Source organism: Callithrix jacchus, chromosome 7 (genome assembly GCF_049354715.1).
Source record: "Callithrix jacchus isolate 240 chromosome 7, calJac240_pri, whole genome shotgun sequence".
NCBI lineage: Eukaryota > Metazoa > Chordata > Mammalia > Primates > Cebidae > Callithrix > Callithrix jacchus.
Window position 1 is genome coordinate 8,542,966 of NC_133508.1, and position 21,772 is coordinate 8,564,737.

Here is a 21,772-nt window from a genome sequence, read left to right on the forward strand (position 1 = left end):
CATCTAGTCCCTTGAGCCTTGTGAAGCCAGAGGCTTCAAACCTGGTCATTGGAGGAAATGCTAAGTAGAAAGAAACAAAAAGAGGATGGGAGTTTCTAGCTTGATCTCTCTGTGGTACAAGAGTAGTTGAGACATGGCACCTTCATCGATCCAGGGAGAAGCCTAATGCAGGGGTGGAGGCCCCACCTAGATTCTCTACTTAGGCAATGCTAAGAAGAGATGTGGGGTCAGAAATTTCCATGGAGTTTCTGCCCAGTGGAGACCTGGGAGCAGGACCACAGACCTCCAGACCCCAGAATCACATAGCCATTGGCAGCTTGAAACTTCTGCCTGGAAAAGCCACAGGCATAGAATTCCAACCTGTGAGAGCAGCCACATGGGGTGTGCCCAGCAAAGCCATGGGGACAGGGCTGCCTAAATACTCGAGAGCTGACCCTTGCACCAGGTGCCCAGGATGCAGGATGTAAAATCAACAGAAATTATTTGGAGCTCTAAGGTTTAATGTCTGCCTTGCTGGGATTCTGACTTCTGTAGGTCCTGTTTCCCCTGACCTTACGCACACCTTTTTTTCCTTTTTTTATTTTTTTCCTTTTGGAAAAGTAATGTTTACCCACAACTGATTATATTGTTGTACTTTGAAAGTAAATAACTTGTTTTTGACTTCACAGGCTCAAAACTGGCAAGAACCTTGAATCTGAGATGAACTTTTGTAGTTTGGAATTTTAAGTTGGTGCTGGACCAAGTTACAAGTTTTTGGAACTATTGGGATGAAATGGTTACATTTTGCATGTAAGAAAGATGTGAGGTTCATGGGCCAAGGGTATAATGCTGTAATTGGCATATCTGACCCTCCAAACCATATGCTGAATTCTCAGTGTCACCGTTCACTGATGATGTGATCCTTTGAAACCCCAAGGACTCCTTCAGAAAGCTCCTAGAACTGATAAAATCATTCAGCAAAGTTTCTGTATACAAGATTGATGTAATCAGTGGCTCTTCTGTACAGCAACAGCGACCAAATGGAGAATCAAATAAATAATTTAACCCCTTTCACAATAGCCAAAAAAAAGAAAAAAAGAAAAAAAAGAAATACTTAGGAATATATCTCACCAGGGACTCAAAAGAACCTCTGCAAGGAAAACTACAAACACTACTGAATGAAATCATAGACGACATGAACGAATGGAAACACATCTCATGCTCACGGATGGGTAGAATCAATATTGTGAAAATGACCATACTGCCAAAAGCAATCTACAAATGTAATGCAATCACCATCAAAATACCACCATCATTCTTCATAGAATTAGAAAAAATGATTTTAAAATGTATATGGAACCAAAAAAGAGCCTGCATAGCCAAAGCAAGACTAAGCAAAAAGAGCAAAGCTGGAGGCATCACACTACCTGATTTCAAACTATACTATAAGGCCATAGTCACCAAAACAGCATGGTACTGTTTTGGTACAAAAATAGGCACATAGACCCGTGGAACAGAACAGAAAACCCAGAAATAAACCCAAATGCAGCCAACTGATCTTTGACAAAGCAAACAAAACATAAAGTGGGGAAAAAAGACACCTTTTTCAACGAAGGTTCTGGGATAACTGGCTAGCGACAGGTAGGAGAATGAGACTGGGTCCTCATCTCTCACCTTATAAAAAAATCAACTCACGATAAATTAAGGACTTAAACCTTAGACCTGAAACTACAAAAATTCTAGAAGATAACATTGGAAAACCCCTTCTAGACGCTGGCTTAGGCAAGGATTTCGTGACCAAGAGCCCAAAAGTAAATGCAATAAAAGCAAAGATAAGTATCTGGGACCTAATTAAAGAGCTTTTGCATGGCCAAAAAAAAAAAAAAAAAAAAATGGCAGAGTAAACAGACAACCCATAGATTGGGTCATTATATTGAATAGTTTTCCATAACTATTCAAAAGCATCATATATAGAGTCACGAATTTCCTGGCGTTTCATGAATTGTGGAGTATGGTAATGTGGATAGTTTATGCATCTCCAAAAACAGTTCATATTGTAAACAGTACTTTCTATATTATTGGAAATAGAGTCTTTAGTATATTCAAGTTTGATTAGGTTAGAGTGGTCGTTCCATAAACCCCAAAATGAATTCAGAAAACTCAGTATAGATTCTGTTCCTTTAGAACCACTTCTGCTGTCAGAATCAATATGGTTACAATTCTCTGAAGAAATACAAATCTAAAATGTATATATGTAGATATAGATATATATGACTAAATATTTATATCTAAATATATATCTAATATATGTTTATATTAGACTACATATTATATATTTATATTAGAATATACATTCTAGGTATATAATAATATATGTAGTATATGTGAGATCCATATATATATACATGTATATATGTGCGTGTGTGTCATCTCATAGGTGAATCTATGAAGTCTATCTATCTACATAAACGTAGGAGCAGGAATATATTTGAGGGATTGCCTCATTTCCATTTTGTTTTCTGAAAATTGCTACCACAACCTGTAGAACCATGAATTCCAGTGCCATGGCCTCTTCCAACTGTGAAGGCCTGAAATCAGGGGAGTCATCAAAGTATCCCCCAGTCTTAGACTAAAAGCCTGAGAAGCTGGGGGCCACTTGTCAAAGACCTAGAGTTCAAAGATCAGAAGTCCTGGAATTCTGATGTCCAGGGGTAGAAAAAGATGAGTGTCCCAGCTTCAGAAGAGAGAAAGCGAGCTCACCTTTCCTCTGCTTCTTTATCAGAAACCTCAGCCGACAGAAGGGTTGTTTCCCACACTGAGTGAGGGAAAATGTTTTTCAGTTGGTCCGTAGTTTCAAATGTCAATATGATCCAGAGTAATCCTCACAGATATACCCAGAAATAATACCCGACCAGGTATTGGCATGCCACTTAATCCAATCCAGTTGATACCTAAAATTAACCATTACGCTTGATATATTCTTTATAAATTGACCCATTCATGAAGATAGTATACCTCATTTTGTTATGATTCACTTTTTTTGTCCTTCAAAGATATTGAATTTTTTATAAGAATTCAGCATTTGTAGCAACCCTGCATTGAGCAAGCCTGTTAGCACCATTTGTCCAATAGCATGTGTTCACTCTGTGCCTTTTCCCCACATTTCAGTAATTTTTGCAATATTTCAGACTTTCACTGTATTATTATATCGGTGATGGTAATCTCCGATCTGTAATCTTGATGTTATATTATACTTGTTTTGGGATACCCCAAACTGTACCCATGTACAGCAGTGAATGCAATTGATAATTGTGTGCCTTCTGACTGCTTCAGTGACAGGTGGTTCCCCTATCTCTTTCCCCCTGTTCAGGCCTTCCTATACCCTAAGACACAACAGTATTAAAACCAGGTCAAATGGTAACGCTACAATGGCCTCTAAATGTTCATGCGAAAGAAAGAATAGCACATCTTTCGCTTAAGCACAAAAGCTACACGTGATTAAGCTTATTGAGGAATATATGTTGAAGGCTGAGGCAGGCTGAAAGCTAGATCTATTGTGTTAGTTATTAGCCAAGTTGTGAATGCAAAGGAAAAGTTCTTTAAGGAAACTGTAATCCTACTTCAGTGAATACAAAATGATTAAAACCCTAAACAGCCTTATTGCTGATAAGGAGAAATTTTAACGATATGGATAGATCAACCAGCCACAACATTCTCTTAAGCCAAAGCCCAATCCAGAAGAAGACCTTAACTCTCCTCAAGTGTATGCAGGCTCATAGAGGTGAGGATGCTGTGGAGAAAACGTTGGAATCTGGTAGAGGTTGGTTAATGAGGCTGAATAAAATAAGCCATTTCCATAACATAACAGTGCAAAATAAAGCAGCAAGTTCTGATGGAGAATCTGCAGCAGGTTAACCAGAAGATTTATGTAAGATCATTAATGAAAGTGACTACAATAAACAGTAGATTTTAAATGTAGATGAAAGGGCCTTATATCAAAAAGGGTGCCACCTAGGACTTTTATACCTAGAAGGAAGTCCATGCCTCGCTTCAAAAGACAGGCTGACTCTCTTGTTAGGAGCTAATGTGCCTGGTGATTTCAAGATGAAACCAATGCTTTTTTATGATTTCAAAACCATGCTCTATAAATAGAGTAAAAAAGCCTGTCTTACAGCATAGCTCTTTTGTAGCATGGTTAATGAATATTTTGAGTCTACTGTTTAAAATAGAAAGCAGTATTGAAATGTACTGCTCAAAAAGAAAAAGAGATTCCTTTAAAAAATTACTGTTCAATGACAGTGCACCTTGTTAACAAATAGTTCTAATGCAGGGGTTAGAAAGATTATTTTTGTTTTTATGACTGCTTCACAATATTTATTCTTCAGTACATGGATAAAAGACCAATTTTAACTTTCAAATCTTGTTGTTCATAAATACATTTCAATCAGTTATAGCTGCTACAGACAGTGATTCTTGTGATGAATCAGGTAAAGTAAATGGAAAGCCCTCTGGGAAGAATTCAGCATTCTGAATGCCATCACGAACACTTGTCATTCATAAGAAAATGTCAAAATATCAACATGAACGGAAGTTCAGAAACAGTTAATTAGAACTCGCATGGATTATTTTAAGGGGGCTAAGGATTTGGTAACTGCAGATGTGATGAAATTAGCAAGAGAAAGAGAGTGAGAAGTAGAGCCTAAATATGTGACTGAATTGTAATCTCATGATAAAACTTTAAAAACTTAAGAGTTCTTTCATATAAATGCACAAAAAGTTGTTTCTTGGGTTGAAATCTACCCTTTTCATAACCATTGTGGATGGTGAACATGCGTGAATGTTGCTTCCATGACAACCAAGGATTTATTAGGAAAAGATAATTGATGAAAGAGTGGCTGGATCACAGAGACCTGACTTCAACTTTCAAAGAAGTTCTACACCATGTAAAATGCTGTCAAACAACATTGCACACTACAGAGAAGTCTGTCACGAAAGAAGTCAACCAATGAGGCAAATTTCATTGTTGTATTTTGTTTAAGAAATTGCCACAGCCATTTCAGGACTCAGCAACCATAACCCTGATCAGTCAGCAGCAATCTATAGTGAGGGAATACTCTCTAGCAGCAAAAAGATTACATCCTGCTGAAGGTTCAGATAATTGTTAGTATTTTACAACAAAAAATGTTTAAATTAAGGTATGTGCATTGTTTCCTTAGACATACTATTGCTCAACTAAATATATTAAAGAATGGTGCAAACATAATTTTTTTTTTTTTTGAGACGGAGTTTCGCTCTTGTTACCCAGGCTGGAGTGCAATGGCATGATCTCGGCTCACCGCAACCTCTGCCTCCTGGGTTCAGGCAATTCTCCTGCCTCAGCCTCCTGAGTAGCTGGGATTACAGGCACGCGCCACCGTGCCCAGCTAATTTTTTTGTAATTTTTAGTAGAGACGGGGTTTCACCATGTTGACCAGGATGGTCTCGATCTGTTGACCTTGTGATTCACCCGCCTCGGCCTCCCAAAGTGCTGGGATTACAGGCTTGAGTCACCACACCCGGCCCATAATTTTTATGTATAGTTGAAATAAAAAAATTTATGTGATTCATTTTATTATGGTATTTGCTTTATGTTGGTGGTCTGGAACCTCACCTTTAATTTATATAAAATGCGCCTATGTTTTATCTCGGTCAGACTTTTTGACTACATTTGGTGTGTTTCTGACTTTAGTATAGCTGTCACAAATCTTCTTTGGTTACTGTTTTCATAAAATACCTATTTCTGCCTTTCATGTTCACGCTATGTTCTCAGCTGAAGTGAGTTTCTAGTTCAGAACATATCGTTGCATCTTGGATTTCTAAAAACCCATTCTGCAAATCTTCTTTTTGACGTGAAAATATAAGCCATTTCATTTAATGTACAGTTATGAAACACGTAACAACACACATCAAGATATCATTTTACACCAGTAAGAATGGCTATTCCTAAAATGTGAAAAAACCCAACAGATATTGGTGTGGATTCCTCAGAGGTGTTAATTATGGCTCATTCAAACTGGAGTACAGTGGTGTAATCTCAGCTCACTGTAGCCTCTGTCTCTTGGGTTCAAATGATTCTCCTGCCTCAGCCTCCTGAGTAGCTGGGATTACAGGCATGTACCGCCATGCATGGCGAATTTTTGTATTTTTGGTAGAGACAGAGTTTTGTCACATTGGCCAGGCTGGTCTTGAACTCTTGGTCTCAAGTGATCCGCTCACCTCAGCCTTCCCAAGTGCTGGAGGTATAGGTCTGGGCCAATGATTATGTTCAAATCTTCCCTCCAAAGGGAGACACAAGTAAAAATTATGGGATGTGAGGATTATTCACCAATTTATTGTAATTAGTTTCTACTTTTATGAATAATATTTAACAGAATTACAAATTATATTAAAAGAGTTACCAATTTTTTTGGGAAGTTACTTTTGATGGTTTCTTATAAAACAGGATGAAAGATACAAATACTGTAAGGCACTGTTTGTTTGCATATTGCAAATAATGTCCAAAGACCAAACATTGTTAATAATTAATATTCCAATAAACATTATGTCAGGATTTCTGTGTTTTCTTTTACCTTTGAGCCCTTGCCAGGATTACAATACCATCAGGACTGCATTTTCATTAGGAATGAATATTCCTTCTACAGTGCAAAGAAGAGAAAACCAAGATATTTGCTGAAGAAAAGGTAAAAGAAATTTTTTTGGCTCTAATGTTTAATTTTTTTTTGAGTGTCACCTTTTAAAAAATGCTCACTAGTCATTCCTTTAAATAGCATCTGTGTGAAAGAAAGATGTAAAATGGTCGATCGTTTATATGACATAAAATAAAGATGTGACATCATCATGGCATGAACAACAACGAGACCTGTTGCTGGAGGTGTTTTATAGTCTAACATACGATCACTAATCATTCTATAAATATATTGGAGGAATTTTTGAGATAGACAGATGATAGATGATAGATATAGATAGATAATAGCCAGATAGATTCTGGATAGAAAACTTTACTTCAGCAAGAAATGAATAACTTTACTCCGACTATGTAATAATGTAAGTAAGAATTCTCTTTGATAAAAAACAGTGAACTGGATTCAGTTTTCTTCACAGCTTTGTAACAGGCTATCACTTGCTTCCTCCTACATGCCTTTAAGAGAGTGGGCCGAGCAGCATTGTCTGCCCATTGTTTATGTAACCTGTGAATATAAATGCCGGATGCTAACGAAGGAAACAGGATCTGCTTAGTGAAAGAAGGGACATAAAATGGATCCCAGATGTCAGCGAGTGGAGCTAAATGATGGTCACTTTATGCCTGTATTGGGATTTGGCACCTACGCACCTCCAGAGGTAACAATCACGTTCTCAGGGTTGCGCGTGTAAAGGAGTGGAGCTAGTAGGAGCGGGAGATGATCTGGGTTTTAGCTTTGTGTTCCTATGTGATTCTGCGTGACTCACCATGTCCGTTTTACTAGGTCAGAGCTAGTCTTTGTTCCAAGAGAGAAGGTAGTCAGATTCTGTTCTGCACTGAGGTCTGCTCATATCGTCATGTACTGCTTATTTTTATTTTATACACTGTTTTTTTTTGTTCTGTTTATGGGCCTCCCCAGCTTTACAGAATATTTAAAACTCAGCAGTGAAGAACACTGCCTGGCATTTCCTTTTGTAGGAGATTGACTGCAGTGAAATGGTTTCTTTCTTTATTTCTGTAATTGAAGAAATTGTTTAGTCTTCCAAGTAGACATGATCGAAGAAAATCTTTGTGGTAACAGTGCCTAAAGATGGGGTGCGTGAAAACGGTTGGAGAGAGTATTGCTGAGCCGTCACGTGGCCTTGGGCATGACAAAGTAATAATTCTGGTCCCAGACTTAATTTCACATGTACGACTCTCACCTCTAGGAAAATTATGTGAAAGAAAATATAACTTTATTTTAAGAAAAAAAGAACCTCACGTCAACATGGTGAAACCACGTCTCTACTAAAAATACAAAAAATTAGCTGGGCGTGGTGGCGCGTGCCTGTAATCCCAGCTACTCGGGAGGCTGAGGCAGGAGAATTGCCTGAACCCAGGAGGCGGAGGTTGCGGTGAGCCGAGATCGCGCCATTGCACTCCAGCCTGGGTAACAAGAGCGAAACTCTGTGTCAAAAAAAAAAAAGAACCTCACAAGAGAAATTTTGAATTTTTGGTCCATGTTAACATGCATCAGATTTGCATAAAAATGATAGGGGTGGTCCTCTGACATAGAAATGGGCAAAATGGAGACTTTTATTTTCTAGACTGAACTATTTCTCCACTGGAAGAAAACTTGTATTCCAAGGCTACTAAGTATGTGAATAGGGACTAGTCACATAAAATGTGTCTTACTCTTCTCAACTATACAGACACACATCTTGAAGACCATCGACACTAGCAGTTTACTTTGTAATGCAATTGGCGTGAAGGGGAAGTAAGGAAATCACAGCACGGAAGCTCCAGCCTTGGTAAACTTGAGTGGCTGCACAGCAAAGAGATCAGGGCTGGTATCTGGGGAAGGCAGTGAGACCTGACAGCTGGTTCTTTTTAATATTATTGGAAATAGAAAGCTTCTGAAATACTCATATTAAAATAGAAAATTGTTCTATGTATGGCTTTGTTGTTTAAAAAAGGTACCTTTCAAATCTTTATCCAAATTTGGTAGATAAGTCAATAATTTTAAATTTCACTGAAATTATACCTTTCCTAAAAAAGTTGGCCATATTTTTTAAGACTAAAGCATATGGCTAATAGCTGTGTAGAAAGAGTCAACGCTATAGACTGTCACCCATAGACACAGATGTTTTCAAAGTTGGAGCCTGGCTGGTGTCTTAGAATTCCTCATCATTTCCTAACTAATAAGGGTAGTATCTATAATTAACTACTTGTACAATGTGTGGGGTTTCTGCATATCTGCTTTCTTTACAAGACTGGATGTTTGGTGTGTGCTATAGAGACTTGGTCAATATAACCAGCACCCAGTTAAAATCTTGGGAACTGAGTCTCCAAATAGCATCCCTTGCAGGCATTTCCCCTATGTTGTCAAGATGTGATGCTGGAGGAAGTCAGTGTGTTTTGTGCAGCGTTGCTGAGAGGCAAATCATAGGAACTTACACTGTATTCTTCCTGTAGTTCCTTCCATGTGCCTTTTTCTATGTGTTAATTTTACTATATCAAAAATAATTAGGAGGCTTCTTGTGGTGACTCACACCTGTAATCCCAGCACTTCGGGAGGCTGAGGCAGGTGGATCCCTTGAGTTCAGGAGTTTCAGCCTGGGCAACATAGCAACACCCCATACCTACCAAAAATATAAAAATTTAACCGGCATCATGGCGCCCATCTGTGGTCCCAGCTATTTGGGAGACTGAGGTCAGAGGATTGCTTCAGTCTGAGATAAAGGGCATGGGGGATTAGGGAGGTGGGGTGTGCAGGGTTTTCAGTGAGCCAAGATTGTGCCACTGTACTCCAACCTGGGTGACAGAGTGAGAATCTGTCTCAAATAAGAGTAGTAATAAGAATTATATTTATAACTATAATTTGAATCTTATTAATTTGTGCAACAAATGACTGAATATGAGGTTGTTCTTGGGAAACTCCATGCTAGTGATCAGCCAGGAATTACCTGGGCCTGAAAAGGCCCAGGATATCCAAACTTCATTACCAAGTGGGAAAGACTAAGGCAAGTTGGGATGGGTTTATCACTCCATATATGTAACTAACCCAAGATACAAGAATACTGTGATCTTTGCGAAGGTCATTGCTCGTGCCTGAACTACCTGTCGAGCACATTAATCACCAAACACTACTTTTCATTGCTCTTCCAGGTTCCTAGGAATAGAGTTGTTGAGGTCACCAAATTCGCAATAGAAGCTGGTTTCCGCCATCTTGATTCTGCATACATTTACAATAATGAGGAGCAGGTTGGACTGGCTATCCAAAGCAAGATTGCAGATGGCAGTGTAAAGAGAGAAGACATATTCTGCACTTCAAAGGTACTCTACCTATGATGAGCATGAATGCACATGCACTTAATGTGATTCTGTGGAAAAGACAGTTCTGTAACTGGATCTGTAGTTGTAGGTGAATTGTGCGTATTGGTTCCGGTTTATTCACACATATTCATGTATTAAAACTAAAATAAAAGGTGGCAAATGATGATGTCTTTCTCATCATTGCTGAGTTCAAATTTATTACTTAAAAGTCACTTTACTTTTTCGAGCCCCAGCTCAGATCAGTATTTTTTAATACATTAATTTTTACATTTCAATGGCTTTTTGGGTACAAGTGGATTTTGGTTACATGAAAGAATATTATAGTGATGATTCTGAGATTTAAGCGAGCTGGTCAGATGATCGGTGGACACTGTACTCAATATGCAGGTGTTTTTCACTCACCGTACTCCCAACCTCCCCAACACTGAGTCCTGAAAGATCATTATATCACCTGTACGTCTTTACATCCTCATAGCTTAGTTCCCACTTACAAGTGAGAACATATATTTGGTTTTCGGTTCCTGAATTACTTAGAATAATGGCCTTAAACTCCATGCAAGTTGCTACAAAAGGCATTATTTCAATCCTTTTTACATATACACCATTGTATGATGTATATATTACCCATTTTCATTATTCGTGCCTTGGTCAGTGGACACAGGTTGGTTTTATAGTCTTGCAATTGTGAATTGCACTGCTGTACACATGTGTGTGCACGTGTCTTTTTCATGTAATGACTTCCTTTCTTTTTGGTGATGCCACTAGTGGGATTAATGGATCAAATGGTGCAGGTGCATGATCTTGGCTCACTGCTACAACCTCTGCCTCCCAGGTTAAAGCTATTCTCTTGCCTCAGGATCCTGAATAGCTGGGATTACAGGCACATGCCACCAAGCCGGGCTAATTTTTGTATTCTTAGTAGAGATGGGGTTTCACCATGTTGGCCAGGCTGGTCTTGAACTCCTGACCTCAGGTGATTCGCCTACCTTGGCCTCCCAAAGTGCCGGGATTACAGGTGTGAGCCGCCTGTCCAGTCTGATCTTCTGTCTTTATCATCATCTGATTGAGTTGATTCAAAACTCTTGTCTCTGAGCTCTGAAATTCGTTACTTGTTCTAGTCTATTGTTAAAAGTTTCTGCAGTTTGTATTTCCCTAAGTGTGTCTTTCATTTCCAGAAGTTCTGATTGGTTTTTCTTTGTAATATTTATCTCTCTGGAAAACTTTTCATTTATATCCTGAATTGCGTTTAAAAAATTTTTTTTAGGTTGTTTTTCATCTTTCTGTGATATCTCCTTGAGTAGCCTAATGATGAACCCTCTGAATTCATTATCTGGTATTTCAAATATTTTATCTTGGTTTAGATCCACTGCTGGGGAGCTCGTGTGATCTTCTGGAGGTGATTTGGGTGACCCCAGGGATTTTGGGTGACAAAATATTGTTTTGTCATATTACCATAATTACTTTTCTGTTGCCTTCCCATTTTGACAGACTATTCCTAGTTTTTCTTGAATTTATTTTTGATATCCCTGTTTTTCTTCAACTTCTTTTGTTCCTTTTAAGGATCTGACTTTAATGTTTGCAGTTTATAATGGCCTAATTGGGTTCTTAGTGCTATTAGGTGTGAAGACACATGAGTTTCTTGGTTGTAGAGAGGCTTTGTGTCACGGCTTTCTTAGCTGCTGGTTGTTTACTCAGACGCTGGCTGTATACTCAGTGTGTGGGCAAGTTCACTGTCTCCTACGGGGTTGGAATAGCAGCGGTCCCTTGAAGCTTATCTCCTTCTTCTGTTGTGTGCACTTTTTTATTTACTCAAAATTTTCCAGTATTTTATTTATTGAGTGTGTTTTATTTATTGAGTACCCCCTACCTGGGCCAGTTGAGGTGGGTAGAAACCACTTGTAGCTAAAGCATGTGGATAAATGCAGTACCCAGTGTGGTTGGGGGAGCTCTCAATTGGATTTGCTATCTTATCAAAGTAAAGGGTGGGAGCTACCTCAGCTCCCATGCCAGGCTGACAGGAAAGCTATGCACCTGCCAGCCTCACCTTGTCCCAGTGTTCCGGGTATTGAGATCAGATAGGTACCTTTTTCCGTCTACAGAAATGCTGATGTTCCAAGTACGGAGAAATTGTGAATCTCTCTAATGCAAGCCTGAACCTAGGGAGCACTCCTCTGTGAGGACGCAGTCATTCTAAAGTGCTCCAGGAAAGTTGTATATAGGTGTACCCATGCAGAGCTTCTTTAGGAGAAGCCCTGCTATGTCTGCATTGATGGACAAGAGGGGAGATAAGACCCGTTCTCCAACACTCTTCACGAGCGTTAAGGCCACTTGACAGTTGTTAGCAGAGGTTTAGACTTTCCCTACTGAATCTAGCACTCAAAATGTATCTCTGCTGAAAGAAACTTACCACCAGTGCAAAGATCTGGAACTCAAGCCCTGCTATCTGGATTTTTTTGTCTTAAGAGATGTTCTCTCCATGTGATGTTCTTCCCATTACACTAGGAGTAGAAGATCCTGAGAGCCAGACTACAGTGATTGATTGCTACTGTTTTTCTGGGTCTAGCCACCCAGTGGGGTTGCCCCACTGTGGGCTAGTGCTGGGTAATATTGGCAAGAGTTCCCATGATGTGACCTGCCTTCATGTTTCCCAGCAGTGGGTATCAGCACCAGCTCTCATGAGGGTGTCAGGGAAGGGACATAGACTCTGTGAGATCCCTTGGTGACAGATAGTCATTTTGTGTTGGATTTCTCAAATGCTGGTTATAATAGTAGTAAATATGTCTCATGGACAGACTCAGGATTTCTGGTTAGCCAGGTAGCTGCAGATAATGGGGACAGCTGAGATTACAAACAAGTTTTCTCCTTCCTGGGTGCAGTGTTATTCCACCTAGGGATGCTGAAATGGACTGTGTTGGTTGGCCTCCAGCCAAGAGATGGCACTTGCAAAAGAATACCAGCTGTGAGATGTGAGCTTGCTCTATGTTGCCCTAAGGTGGCATTTTGGCTTCTCAGGTGATGGGCAGGGTCATAGAGTTCCCAAAAGTTTATGTCCTCTGTGTTAAGCTACCAGGGTGGGAGGAGGGGCACAACCAGGTTGTGTCAGGATTCGGCAGGTCTGCGTTCTGACTCTCCTGGGGTGGAGCTAGCCACAGCTGCTGTGAGGGCCAGGAGATGGTTCTCAGGCCTCCAGAGGGGAGTATAACTGCCTCTGCTTCACAGGAGCCTTCACACAGGGGGTGGGGATAGCAGGTGGCAGTAAGCCTCATGGAGATCCCACACAGTTTGCAAGGCAGACCTCAGTTCCACAGTGCTCTGTTGCCCAGGCTGCTGGAGTGCAGATACTAAGAGCACTGAACTAAGTTCTAGGCAGACTGTGCTCAGAACTCAGAACTGCTCTGAGCCAAAAGTTTTTCTGTGGAGATAGCAACTATGGCTTTCAAGCTATACCCCTCCCCATCCACCTGCAAGACTGAGCACCAGGCTTCTGCATTTGTATTTGCAACACACTTCTTGCTTGTCCCCAGGGTTCTAGCCAAAGGACTTCATCCCACCTCGGAATAATATAATGAAATTCAACTGGGAGCTTCTTTTAATCTGCAACCCCTGCCTGAACTAGTTGGCTGACTTCACTGAGGACCCCTATGAGATAAAATAAGAAAAGGCTTCCCTCAGTCCATGTTGGACATTGGGAATGCCTTTGTGGCACTTGCCACTGCTGCTTCTACTTTATTTCTCACCTCCCTAAATCAGTTCTGGGTCTGAGTAGGGTTAAGGCCTTCCCCATGGCCTGGATTTTCAGATTCCCTGGTGGGACGGGCTTTCACCATGTTGACCAGGATGGTCTTGATCTCTTGACCTCGTGATCCGCCCGTCTCGGCCTCCAGAGGCAGTTTCTCCCCTTCTCACACTCTGGGCTCTTTCGGTTTTTCATCTGTCTCACAGTGTAGGCTGCAGCCCACCACTTCTTTCAAAGGGTCTGTGAATTCTTTCAATTTTCCTATTAAGTTCCAGTATTGATTCTTGGAAAAAAGTTCGTAGTGTCAATTTCTACACACTATTCTGTCTTTCCAAGTGGGGGAGACATGCTAACACTGCCTCCAATTCACAGTCTTGGGAAAAAACCCTCAGATCAGGATAATTTCACATAGACTGTAGACTCATAGAGAACTGTAGTCACATTACAGTTGTTCTTATGTCCTGGATGATGTTCGCCAATGTCTTATTATTCTGAATCTCAGTCGTCCTTTTCATCAACGTGTGTGTGCTGGGGGAGGGCACAGCATAAAAGAGCTCTATGAGTATTCACAACATATAACTAAAGTGTTTTGAATGCTGTTCAGCAAATGTCATCATGTTAAAAACATTATTCTCTTCAGTTTCTAAACAACAGGAACATTTGTTATCATCCACTGGGTTCAAAGGATGAGGAGATCAGACAATTCAAGTGTTTTATAAATTCTCTCAAACATAATTCAGATCATGAGCATAATTATTACTTGCTATAAATTTTTACCTATTGAAAATTTTAATTCCATTGTTCAGCAATTGTACTGACTGTATATGCAATAGACAGTAGCATTTGGATGAATAGGTCATATCAAAACAAAACACAACAACAAAGCAAATACTTTTGGCTGGTGGTCATCAGTTTTCAAGCAGTGGAAAAATGTCTACATATTAGGTGGAGCAAACTAATACCATTGGCTCACTTTTTTTTTTTTTAAGATGGAGTTTCGCTCTTGTTACCCAGGCTGGAGTGCAATGGCACGATCTCAGCTCACGGCAACCTCCGCCTTCTGGGTTCAGGCAATTCCCCTGCCTCAGCCTCCTTAGTAGCTGAGATTAGAGGTACGCGCCACCATGCCCAGCTAATTTTTTTATCTTTAGTAGACACGGGGTTTCACCATGTTGACCAGGATGGTCTCGATCTCTTGACCTCGTGATCCACCCGTCTTGGCCTCCCAACGTGCTGGGATTACAGGCGTGAGCCACCGCGCCCGGCCATTGGCTCACGTTTTTATTCAACACAAGCCTTTTCTTTGACTCTGCAGCTTTGGTGCACTTCCCATCGACCAGAGTTGGTGCAATCAGCCTTGGAAAGCTCACTGAAACAACTGCAACTGGACTATGTTGACCTCTATCTTGTTCATTTCCCAGTGGCTCTCAAGGTAGGCAATTTGTGGGATCAATTCGCTTTCTCTTCTGTTGTCAGCATGACCATCCTTTACACTGATGGTTGCATGAAGCTTCTTCTTAGGAGGGTGTAGGTATTATTACATGGGAGCAGAATCCTAAGTATAATGCCGAAACTCTGTTCTATTGACTAAATAGCGAAACCTTCCTTCTCTAATGTATGATGACAACAGAAGACAGTACATCAACCTCAAAGCCTCTGCCTCAAAAACCTCGAGAAAATAACAATAGCCACCTTCAAGGCCGTATCTTAATTGGGTTCCTGAGTCCATCTCTTAGGAAGTTCACAGACACAGAGATCCATGCAGCTGTGGTGTCCAAAAAGCTACTGCCCAGGTAGTGCACAGTGGGCTTCCATCATCTCTCCTCATTTTAAGCAGAAATAGATTTGGTGGAACTCACTCTGGGTGAGTCGTAAACTGGAAACCTTCATTGGGACCTGAGAATCCTTGCCCTTTTCAGCGATGATTCCTTCACAGTGGAGTTTGCAGCTTTGCTTAGTCATGAATTTCTGTGTTGTGTATAAGTTTTCATTTAAATTTATAGAAAACAAGTCAGGGTGATTTATTTGAAAGAGTTTATTACATGATGCAATTGGGTGGTCACTGCCATGGCTCCATGTAGAGATTTCACACAGCTTCTATAAATGTAGCCTTTTCACCATGGTTATCTATGCACTCCAAGAGGATTTCTGGATTTTTCCCCAGCCCTTTTCATTGGTGTCAGTGACAGCTTTGAAACAGCTAAAGGCTCATGGTGAAGAGAGCCTCTCTCAGTCTTACCACTTTCCTATTAATATCGAAAAGAACTTCCATTTGACCACGTTCAGTTTATAATCCTGTGCATCAACTATCAAGTTTTCAGGGGGATAAGAAGCTCTTATTGTGTCACCTAGGTCTAAAGTATAGTTCTTTCTTGCTGGATATCAAGAGCTTTCCTGGTCAATGAGAGGCGTTTCCCCAGAGGAAATTGTGAGAGCAGACAGAAGTCATCTGTGAAACCCCATTAGATCCTGTAAAATGGTTATGTATTAATACATATAATAGAAGTAGCAGATTAAGGGAAGCCTGTCTCCTAAAGACATTCCTTAAAATTCCACATGTGACACATTTTGCCCACATCATTTTTAGAACATTGCAGCACCTACCTCATGGAGGAGTATTATCCTAAAATGTACCTGGGAGCATGCCTATGGCTGGAGAAGTTAAACTGTGACATAATTCAAATGACTATTTCTACTTCAGCCAGGTGAGGACATACTACCAAAAGATGAAAATGGAAAAGTAATATTCGACACAGTGGATCTCTGTGCCACATGGGAGGTGAGTGCTTGGAGGATGGAGCACAGAAGAGGAAGACAAGAAGGGGTAAACCTGTTTCCCAGCTTCCATGTGTGAGAATGGAACATGCACCACTGGATCTAGAAACTAAGGAGATTGACAAAGGAGGTTTTGCTGAGTGGTAGGGAAGAGCACATGACTGAAAAAGAATAGAGAGAAATGAAGGAGATAAACTGGGGACAAGGAAGGCAGGTATTCCCCATCCTCCATGTGCATTTCTCTCTCCAGTTTCCTAAAGAGGACACAGAAATTCTTCCTCTTGCTGTCACTGTCCTTTTCTGTTATCTGTTGTGATTTTTCTCTTGAGAATCACTGCGATTTTCATTGTCATCTCTTAACAGTTGTTAACAGTTCTGTCTTGCATTTATGATAATCTGCAGCCATGTGCACAAATAATTCCTCACAACTGCTTTTGCCCCAGGCCATGGAGAAGTGTAAGGACGCAGGGTTGGCCAAATCCATCGGGGTTTCCAACTTCAACCGCAGGCAGCTGGAGATGATCCTCAACAAGCCAGGGCTCAGGTACAAGCCCGTCTGCAACCAGGTGAGCGCCCTCAGCCTCCTCTCCTTTCTCATCCCAATGCCCATCTTCCTGTCCTGCCGCCTGGCTTCCATTGGTGCTGTTCTACTTACCTTTGTGAAACGGAAGATTCTAGAAAGCAAAGCCTCTGTGTAGAAGAACATGGAAGACCCTTAATTGTACCTCTCCTTGGAGAGGGCTTAGTGAAAAAGGTACAGAGACCTTCATGCTGAATTGTGTGTAACACTTTGGGATATAAATTTTATCAAGGAGGACTGAAATGGTCAGTCAGAACGCCCGGAGAAGGTGGACTTGTCTCTAAGCTCGGAAAGACCACCAGAGAGTGGCTGCATAAAGATGATTTGGAGCAAGATGTGTATCATTATAGAGGCCATGAAAACATCGAACACGCAGTAAATAAGGAGTCTGAGAATAAGAGAAGATGGGTAATATGGGCTTAAATGGGGTTTAGATGTTTGAATGCCTTTTCTTAGTATCTCTTCTTTCAGTTATTTGACAAGTACAAAAAATTAACTGGAAGCAATGAAAGTCATCTAAGTTAAGAGGAAGTCACCTGTTTCTGAGGACTCCTTGGAGAGGTAAGCTGAAAGGACATGGGGTGCTGTCCCCACCCCTGACTCAGATAGAAAAGCCTGCCAATGATGCCTTATTTAGACTCAGACTCCAATATGGAGTCTTATGGCAGAATCACCTAGGAAGAGAAGTTCTAAAGCACGAAAACTGACAGCATTTCAATTTGGAACACATTTGCAGCTGGAAATGGGAAATGGACTGTCGGCCTAAACCCCTGTCCTGTTCAGCCTGTGTTCGTTTCAGTCCTTCCACATTGTCATTTGGTGTTTGGACTGTCCTGGTAAAACAACTGTCTTATTCAGACTGCTATTCAGTACATTTGTAAATACCGTACCGACCAAAGGCTTTACCACTGAGAAAATTAGATAACCTTGGAAGATTCTAAGACAGTCACTTTTCACTCCTGGGATGTAGGTGGTCAGGAGAAATGAGGGACGCTGTAGAAGCCACATACCAGATGCACAGATGGCTTTGTGCGTACTGTGGACTCTGTCGATGATGAAAGGAGGGAAAATCCAAAACTGAGCTTTATGAAATAACTAGATTATAAGAAAATCAAGATGTCTCTGTACGTGTGGGTGCTGAGAAACTAGACTTGAGGAACTCGTCTCTCTCAGAAATTGAGAAATTGTTAGCAATGGTTGAACTGAGCTCATCAATTCCTTGGCATTTGCAGTCTATCTGTGCAATCATAGGATATGAAACAAAGGAAGGACTTGGTAAACTCCATGATATGATATTTAAAAGAAGAAAACTGTTGCAGTAACAGAAAAAGAAAATATGAATATTAATGCCTTGTATGTATATGTGGAATAGATTTTTTTCTGGTTTGCTTTGGGAAATGAACTGTGGCCTGGTTTTCCTGCGTGCCTTCCTGGGTGCTACTAAAGCTTCGTCTCATGGAAGAATCAGATGCTTGACTTTGTGGCTTTGTGGAAGATGCGTAAATGCAGTGATGCCTGAAGTCATCTCTTCTCCCTAGCCCACAAATATTTTGTACTATCATTTGGGAAAGTCAAGCAAGTATAGGAAATGGACTGGAACTCAACTGTAGAACTTTGATGCCAAGTTAGTGAAATAAAACTTTAAAGAGCGACAGAAAGAAAGTTCCCTGTTTATGGAGACAACTAGTTATGGGGGATGAAATCAGCACTGAGGAAAGTTTAGCAGAACGTCGAGCTCACCCTGTGACAGCCACGTCTTATTCTGAAGCAGCTCTTTGCCTTCTGTCATCAAGTCAACTGTTTAGACACATCTATTCTGTGTATAGTTCTGTTTCCTAACTTACATTTTTACAACTTAGAGTCAATGAGCACAGGTCTAGAGTTGAAATATGTAGTATTTAAAATGTATGTATTTGGTGACATAACAATACAAAATCATGATTTTTAATTAAAAAGTTAAGAAATTAATGTGGGCTTAATATTAACTTTATTTTTTATTATGATAATTTTCAAATTTGTGAAAAATTTGAAGGGCTAATACAGGACATCCACATTACCATCTATATCCAAAACTGTTGACACTTAGCCAACCTGACAAATATATAGGAATATATATGTGAGTATATATGCCTGCATGGAGTATTTGTTGAGTTTCTTCAAAGTAAATCGTAATGATCACAATTCGCCTCTACAGACCTTTCAAAGCTGGCATAGGAATGAAGACATTCTCCCAGAAACAGTGCAATTATTATATCTAAGGAAGTAACAACAATACCCTCAGATCACTTAATCCCCCATATGTATTGAGATTTCCCATCGTTTTCTTGAAAGTTCTTTTAGAACTCTTATTTTTAACCATAACAGCAGATGAAAAAATTTAAGGGTACCATATAGTATAAAAAGATACTAAATACAGAAATTATACCTAATAAAAGATGTGTACAACCTCTACAGAGAAAATTATAAAACAATGAGAGATGTTAAATAAATGTAAGGTGTGCCATGAAAACAAAAAAACCACCCAAATCCAGTTGGGACTTTCATCTTGTATTTTGATCAGGTAACTTGTTTTTTCAAGTTTTCAGAAGGGAAGTTTCTGTAACTTAGAAGTTATACTCGAGTGCTTTATGTCACTAAGGTTAATCATGTTTGGTAATAGATGTCTCTACCTTGCTGTATCTGTGAAATTACAGTAGGCAGCGTGAAATAACAGATTGCTACACAGTTAGTGAAGTTAGTTTTGATCCCTTGGTTGAGTTAATGGTAGCCAGATCTAATCTCCCTAGAGATGTGTTTTCCCCTTTGTATTTCCTGGTAATCTGCCTGGTGACAATTATCAAGGGGGGAAGGTGTATTCCACAACAAATTTCCACATAGTGATTAAGTGTACATCAATGATGTTTTAAGTTTTTGTATTATTATTTTATTATTGTATTTGCTCTTTCTTTGGGGCTTTAAGGCAACCACTTTCAATTTTAACTACCAGTTTTATTATTCTGACTTTACATTTTATTATGAAAAGAAAATCACTCACCAAGTCAAGAAAGGAAACAATTATTCCTCTCAGACATGCTAAAAGCTTAACTATTTCCCTTTAATTATTCGTGTTCTAGAAAGAAATTACTGCAAAAATCACCATAAGTGGAGACAAATATTTTTGCTTTCTCTCTTCACCACTCCTCACTATGAACCCGTGAATTGTTTTTGCTGTCATTTATGATTGATTTTACTCATTATTGTTTTTGATGTTCAAATCTATACAAACATTACCAGTGAGATTCCTATAAAACTACTTCTTTTGTCTTTTAACCCTGCCCTCATGAGTCTTTGAAGAAACTCTTATTTTCTGGCACAATTTGATGTCCAAAGCTCAGAATCCTACCCTATAGCAGATCTGGAATTGGCCATGTGCACTTCTAGTGGTCAAAGGTAGTTAGATATCGGATCTGGTTTATGGAGTTACTTGTGCTCAGAAATGACATTTCTATTTATCCTTTTAGGAAACAGCAATATAAAATTTATTTTGATGAAAAAGACCATTACTTAACAGTGATATTCTCAGTTCATCTTTGATGTTGCACGTTATTTATTTACCTTCTTTAACTTCTAATCTTTTTTAGAATAACATAGCTGTTTCATATTATCTGATGTTTTCCTACCTTGATCATCTGCAGGTGGAATGTCATCCTTATCTCAACCAGAGCAAACTGCTGGATTTCTGCAAGTCAAAAGACATTGTTCTGGTTGCCCATAGTGCTCTGGGAACCCAAAGACACGAACTATGGTAATAAAAGCAACAGGAAGTTTACCTAAAACACCATTTTGATGGAATATATTAATTATATGATACTCTGTTTCCTGGAATTCACTCTCAGTGAGTCAAGGTAAGGGGAGAATTTGCATTTCTGATGAGATCCCAGGTGAAGCTGCTGCTGTTGTTCAGGGACCTCACTTGCGGTCTGGTGCAGAATGAACACGTTAGTCTGTTTAGGGAGCCTCCTACCAAACTGAATCCAGCCTCAGGACTTCAGCATTTCTGGCTTTCCTTCCAGGGTGGATCAGAGTTCCCCAGTTCTTTTGGAGGACCCAGTTCTTTGTGCCTTAGCAAAGAAGCACAAGCGATCCCCAGCCCTGATTGCCCTGCGCTACCAGCTGCAGCGTGGGGTTGTGGTCCTGGCCAAGAGCTACAATGAGCAGCGGATCAGAGAGAATGTGCAGGTGAGGAGCTGGGTGGGCATTGGCTCCTGCACAATGTCCTTCACACATGTGCTTCTTGTAAGGCTCTCAGGACACCCTTGGACTAAGTCCGTTTCCCAGGCATTTCCTATGCAGAGATGCTTTGTGTGCATTGTAAGGGGTTTCTACTCCACCACAGGAGAGGCAGCATGGCTGGATAGAATCAGGATGGGAGCAAAACCAGAGATTTGGGTTTCAGCATTAAGTTGGCAGTTTATTCTGCATCCCTGTGCTAGGGATATCTGCTTTTCTTCATTTTCTGACATGAGGAGTTGGGTTAGGTGTTCTCTAGTCTCCAAATCATTGCAGATTTTTTTTCCATGTCCTTATTTAATCAGTATAAATTTCATATATGTATTCTCTTAGAGTTTCCTTTCTAGCAGTGCCTGTTGACATCTTTGGGTATTTTTATTAGGTTGCCTGTCTTTTTCTA

The 21,772-nt window shown here is 40.1% G+C and overlaps 1 protein-coding gene and 1 pseudogene across 1 annotated transcript in view; both read left to right on the forward strand.

Annotated features, from left to right (window-relative positions):
* Window positions 1–21,772, forward strand: part of LOC100405255 (aldo-keto reductase family 1 member C4-like) — a 40,512-nt gene that overhangs the window by 12,854 nt on the left and 5,886 nt on the right. Inside the window, 8 exon segments of the mRNA XM_054258446.2 lie at window positions 669–6,698; window positions 7,164–7,356; window positions 9,845–10,012; window positions 15,064–15,180; window positions 16,450–16,527; window positions 16,967–17,089; window positions 20,778–20,887; window positions 21,156–21,321. Of these exon segments, the coding sequence (XP_054114421.2) occupies window positions 7,273–7,356; window positions 9,845–10,012; window positions 15,064–15,180; window positions 16,450–16,527; window positions 16,967–17,089; window positions 20,778–20,887; window positions 21,156–21,321 (846 nt within the window). The 5' untranslated portion in view covers window positions 669–6,698; window positions 7,164–7,272.
* LOC103794061 (ADP-ribosylation factor-like protein 4A) lies at window positions 17,671–18,443 on the forward strand (annotated as a pseudogene).